Raw genomic sequence first — 6,000 nt, forward strand, 5'->3', positions numbered from 1 at the left:
ACAAAACTTTACACTATTTGTTGTTGCTAACAGTAAGGAATATGCCTTACTGTTTTCTTGGAAATTACTGCATTTTAAGTACAATGTCAAGCAACGCATGATTCCTGTAATGAGTGCATTATAAAGCAAAAAAAATTGTAGCAACCTAAAAATGTTATTCCTTTAAGTGATGTGATTATGTAGACAAATTGTTGTTAGTTTATCTTACAAAACAATTCATAAATTAGAAGCAAAAGTTTTGTTTTTCCAGTTGTCTTCTGCTTATATAATATTTTCAATGGTAAATTTAAATTATTTTATGAAGTTGGCTTACTTCTAGAATTCCAGAACTCAGCTTTTTAATTTATCTTACTGTATCAAGTTGTAGTTCTATAAGAATACAAACAACATTTTTTGTTTCTAAACTTTAGTGGTTGTAAGCACTTTTTTTGTGCTAATTTTTGTTGGGGGGGAGGAGGTTGTAATACTAGCAATAGATTCCAGAACTAACTTTTCTCAGATATAAATTAGTCATAAGGAAGAAAATCTAAATCAGAACCAGACAGAATTGGATTTGGATTTAGGTTTCTTGGCTTGACTTGCTGTCTGAGCTCTAGCAAATTATTATTCTACTGCAAACCTTCATTCCTTCATGTATAAGAGGTGGATAAACATAGCCCTGATCTTCTCTTGTGAGAATTCAATGATGTGTTTAGTACCTGCATTGCAATAAATGTCAATCGCTGCCCTTACTATCACCATCATCTTCATTTCTTTAAACTCAGGAAATGGGAGAACCCTTCTCCCATGAAAGAGACATTCTCCTCATAAGAGAAGTGGTTCTCTTGTCTCAGAGATGCTCATGTGGTATGCATTCAGTCTGGAGATACATTCCCAAGCATATTAATGTGTTGACAACCTTATTACTACCTCCATGGCAAATGTATGTCCTTTGAACACTTCTTAATATTTACTAAGAGACATAGAAAGCTTTATTTTTCTATAAGAAAGAATTCCCTGAAGACAACAGGATGCCAGTTCCTGCTAGTCACACTCCTATTGAATATTTGGGATTTTTAAAGCTAGGGTAGAAACAAGAGGGGTACCTCAGTGGTATGCTTTTCATTTCCAAAGTCTAGTTCAATCTCAGTATCAAAAAGGGGTGGGGGTAGGGCGGAGGTAGTGTCAGGATAATCCTATTCTTTGGCTAATCTAATTATTTATAGACCAGCAGTTATTGTATTTTTCGCTGTGGAAGGTGTTTCTGTAAATAACCAGATGACTTTCACTTTGTTCTATTATATCAACACGAGAAAAAAAATTTCTAATTCCTGCACTTCTACAATCTACACTGGTTGCTATAGAAAGGCATCAAGCTATTGTTATAGACCCATTCTTCTTTAGTTAATAATGACAACACTAAAATAAAACAACCCATGCAATTAGTAAGAGCCAATGGCTTTCTATGTGCTAGGCACTGTCCTAACAACTCTGTACAGGTTGTCCTTTTCATCTTCAAACAATCCCATGAAGAAAGTGGTTGTCACCAGCTTTACAAATGATGATGTTGCCAAAAGGAAGTTCAGTGGTCTGCACCCTGAATACAGTGAGTCTTGGAAAGAGGACCTAGACAATATGTACCAAGGACATTTCGGTTCTTGGTTTAGATGGTCATATTCTTTGTCTTTTTAAAGGTCATTTGATTTTAACTGAAATTTTCTTTTTTTGTGTACGTTTTTAATTGTAAAAATACTGTACAGAGGGGCTACAGTTACATGAGCAAGGTAATGAGTACATTTGCTATCGAGCATTGTTGCCTCCTTTGTTTTCCCCCTACCATCCCTTCCCTCCCACCTCCACAACTACACCCCCCCCCAAGCCAAAGTTGTAAAGTTGGTTTTCAACATAGTGTCTTGTACATCTCATTGTTACAATGGGTCAACCTGTATCCCTATTTAAGCATTTTGTTTTTTCACTTCCCATCCCCAAATTAAAGAAGTGTATATACAAGATGCAGGGCACTGGAATCAAATACAGTGAAAACAGGGGTTATACCATGGGGGAGGAACATACAAACAAACAAAAAATTACATGGTACATTATAAATATAATAGCAAATCAGAAACAAATACAAACAATAGCAAGGAAGAAAGAAATTTTTGTCACTATCTTGGGGTTCATTTTGCTTAACATCATCTTATGTGGTCATATGTCCATAGCTTTTGACCTTTTCTACTTGTCCTACTCATGTACTAGTTATTGCAAATCAGAGAAACCATGGGACCTATGTTTCTTTGGGCCTGGCTGATTTCACTTAATATAACTTTTTCCAAGTCTTTTCATTTCCTAACAAATGGGGCAATGCCATTCTTTCTGATGGAGGCATAAAATTCCATTGTTTATGTATACCACGTTTTCTTGATCCATTCATTTACTGAGGGGCATCTGGGTTGGTTCCATATCTTAGCTATGGTGAATAATGCTGTGATAGATAAACACAGTTGTGCTGGTAGACTTAATATGCCCTTGTTTGTGATCATTTGGGTAAATGCCCAAAAGAGGGATTGCTGGGTCATAGGGGAGCTCTACATGTGGAGTCTTTTGAGGAATCTCCATACTGCTTTCCAAAGTGGTTGAACAAGTTTACACTCCCACCAACATTATCTGAAATTTTCAATCACAACACATGCATGTATTTTCCATAAGTACATATGAACCACTGGTTTTGCCTTTCATGAACACAAGTCTGTGTAGAGTCGGAAACTTGGAATATTTGTTTTTTTTTTAATTTAATTTTATTTTATTTGTGAACATACTGTACAGAGGAGTTACAATTACATGGGGGGAATATTTGTTTTTATTTATCTTCTACTTTGTTTTCCAATCATGTGAACATTTGATGGCTGAACAGGATGAATCCCTGATATTTTCAACAGCCTGGAGCCTCCTCCTTCTGTTTCTAGGAAATGCTGTGTTGTGTCATTAATGAAAAAGGCACAGAAGTATCACTCAATACATGTTTCTGGTCCAGGGTTTCCAGTTATAGCTCTGCTCCTTAGCCAGATGTATGATTAGGCCAGTATCCCTTCCTGTGTGTCTCAGGATGAAAGATGTCAAATGACTTGTGATGATTAAATGAGAAGCCATTTGAAAGCCTTCTTTGTAACTTAATGTTTCTTAACAAGGGAAAAGCACTTTCCCTCCAGGAAGCCATTTCTCAGGCTTGCACTGACCCCTTACAAATACAGGAATGTATAAAGGAAAAGACCATGCCGATAAACTATTTGTTGGAAAAATCCTTATTTGATTAAAATGGTAAAAAAAAAAAAAGAAGAAGAAAAAGATGTAGTATTTCCTCAAGGAACAGTTGATAGAACCTGGTTAGGCTGCACTTTCCTTGATATGACAGTCTTCTGTTCTGTTCTTAGACACATCCCACACAAACTGCGTTCTTATCCAGTGTTGATCTCCACACTCACTGTTCCTACCAGCTCATGCTCCCAGAGGCCATTGCCATTGTTTGCTCCCCCAAGCACAAAGAGTAAGTATGCCTGTGAGGGGAGACCTGGAATGTTTGGTCTGGGCTGCTGGATGCAATGTGTCCACCTGCTACTAGGTGTGACCCAGGAAGCTCTTAGGGAAAAGAAGGGGATGGTCAGTTCCCACATACAAATACTACAGTGCTGAGATCTTTGTTTTCTAAGGACCTTGTGCAGAAATAATTCAGACTTCTCTTTCTTCAAGGAAAGTGACTCTGAAATGGACATTTAACAGGGATGTTATTCTAGTTTGATTTTTTTGATATCTATGTGTACTACTTTATGTCTTATCAAAAACGTTATGTCTTATCATTCACCCTCAGCTGAATGACCTCCAAAACTTTCCTAGTTTGGAAGAAAAAGATGATTGTAGAGTGAATGTGATCATAGGAATCAGAGAAACTTACTTTGAAGTTCTGGCTTCACCCATCCACCCACCCATCTTAGCCAACTTGATCATTGGGTGTCCCAGCAACTTTATACTGCCTAGCCTACATCAATGTGAAAATGAAATTAGACAATACTGCATGTAAAATGCTCAGCATAGCTCCTTACACCACAGCAAGCACTCCCTAAATATTTGCTGTTGCTACGAACAGCACTACTATTATTGGAAACATCAGAAACACCTGCCCTTCTAGGTTCCTCCAGGGATAGATGTCAGCCTTTCCTCTATGCAAGCATTTGGAAATCATTGCCTCTCCTAAGGTTCTCTCTTGTAGATTGTCATGAAAAGAACAGTGAGGGGGAGGGAACATGGAATTCCTAGTTTGTGTCTCCTTCCACTGTCCTATTTGAGGAACGTATCCGTTGTGCCATTTAAATGTAGAACCTGGATTTCCCAATTGATCCTGAATTTTACACTTATTTTTCTTCTCTTCATCTCAAAATATAGTACTGGTATCTTCAGGCTCACCAATGCTGGCATGCTTGAGGTTTCTGCTTGTAAAAAGAAGGGTTTTCATCCCCACACAAAGGACCCCAGGCTGTTCAGTGTGAGTACATAGTGTTGAATCTTGGGGTAGATATCTATCTATCTATCTATCTATCTATCTATCTATCTATCTATCTATCTATCTATCTATCTATCTGTCTGTCTGTCTGTCTGTCTGTCTGTCTGTCTGTCTGTCTGTCTGTCTGTCTGTCTGTCTGTCTGTCTGTCTGTCCGTCCGTCTATCTATCCATCCATCCATCCATCTATCTACCTATCTGTGTGTGTGTGTGTGTGTGTGTTTACTTCCCTGAAAAAAACTTGACAATATCTTAATAACTGGGAAAGATTTTAAATTAGGAAACCTACACTCGTGTGTCAAACATTATGAAGTAACTCCATTTTTTCCCTCCGTAGATATGCAAACATGTGTTGATAAAAGACATAAAAATAACTGTGCTGGATCTGAGGTGATAAGTACCAAATCGAAGCATCATCAACTCTACACCCCTGCCCATGGTCATGTGATTGCCAGATTTTCCTAAGATGTTTCCAGAAATGACTGATATTTTATATTTATACATTTTAGATGAGGAAGTTTGATATTTATTGCTCTCGCATATTTTGACGTTTTGTTTTTCAGTTGCTTTCTCTCAAGAGAGATAACATGGTATTCAATCAATATCTATTAATGTACCCAAATACTATCACCAGATAATAAATTGTGCTGCAAAAAACCCACAAACACATAATTTGCCTGGTATTTATGGATGTTTCTGCCTATATTTCCAGACCTTTAAATGTTTATATTTTTTAAATTCATAAAATGTAATTCCAAACAAGAAATTCTGCGTTTAGTTGTCTCCAAGCCAAGTCCTCTATTACTGTTCCCTTTCCTGTAGTATTAGGGAAGCAGTTTCCATATGAGAGAAGAAACATGGCAGCTGACTACTGGCAGAGCCTAGTCTGTGTTTTTGGATGCATGTAAGCTCAGGCTCAGAGTCATGTTTAGAGTTAACCAATGTAGGACATCTGAACAACAGGTGTCAACTCAAGAATCAAGTGTCAGAGAGCCTGGGACAATTGATTGACTGGATTTAGAAGACTGAAGGCAGAGGGGCTTAGATAAACTTTTAAAAAGTATATGTATGGGGCTGGGAAGTGGCTCAGTGGTAGAATGCTTGCCTCACATGCGTGAGGCCCTGGGTTTGATTCCTCAGTACCACATAAGCAGAAGAAGCCGGAAGTGGCTCTGTGGCTCAAGTGGTAGTGTGCTAGCCTTGAGCTGAAGAGCTGAGGGACAGCGCCCAGGCCCAGAGTTCAAGCCCCACAACCGGGGAAAACAAACAAACAAACAAAAGTGTATGTATATCTATGTATGCCTATAGATATACATATATGCATATATACATATATAATAACAGAGAAAATAGAAATAATGTTAAAAAACAGAGTAATATAAATACAATGTCATGGCATTACTAAGACTTGGAGTGATATTGGTGACTATTGTTTAGATAAATAAGTGTTTACCAGGGCTGGGAAGGTGGC

At 37.8% G+C, this 6,000-nt stretch overlaps 1 protein-coding gene across 3 annotated transcripts in view; it reads left to right on the plus strand.

Moving 5' to 3' along the window:
- Stambpl1 (STAM binding protein like 1) overlaps positions 1–5,245 on the plus strand; it is a 44,551-nt gene extending 39,306 nt beyond the window's left edge. For all 3 annotated transcript variants that reach the window (XM_070021141.1, XM_070021142.1, XM_070021143.1), the window contains 3 exons: positions 3,408–3,520; positions 4,414–4,513; positions 4,867–5,245. In XM_070021141.1, the coding sequence (XP_069877242.1) occupies positions 3,408–3,520; positions 4,414–4,513; positions 4,867–4,923 (270 nt within the window). In that variant the 3' untranslated portion in view covers positions 4,924–5,245. The remainder of the gene's footprint in view (positions 1–3,407; positions 3,521–4,413; positions 4,514–4,866) is intronic.
- Positions 5,246–6,000: the final 755 nt, after the last annotated feature.

The sequence above is a fragment of the Dipodomys merriami genome, unplaced genomic scaffold (assembly GCF_024711535.1).
Source record: "Dipodomys merriami isolate MVZ:Mamm:240054 unplaced genomic scaffold, mDipMer1.0.p SCAF_14, whole genome shotgun sequence".
Classification (NCBI taxonomy): Eukaryota; Metazoa; Chordata; class Mammalia; order Rodentia; family Heteromyidae; genus Dipodomys; species Dipodomys merriami.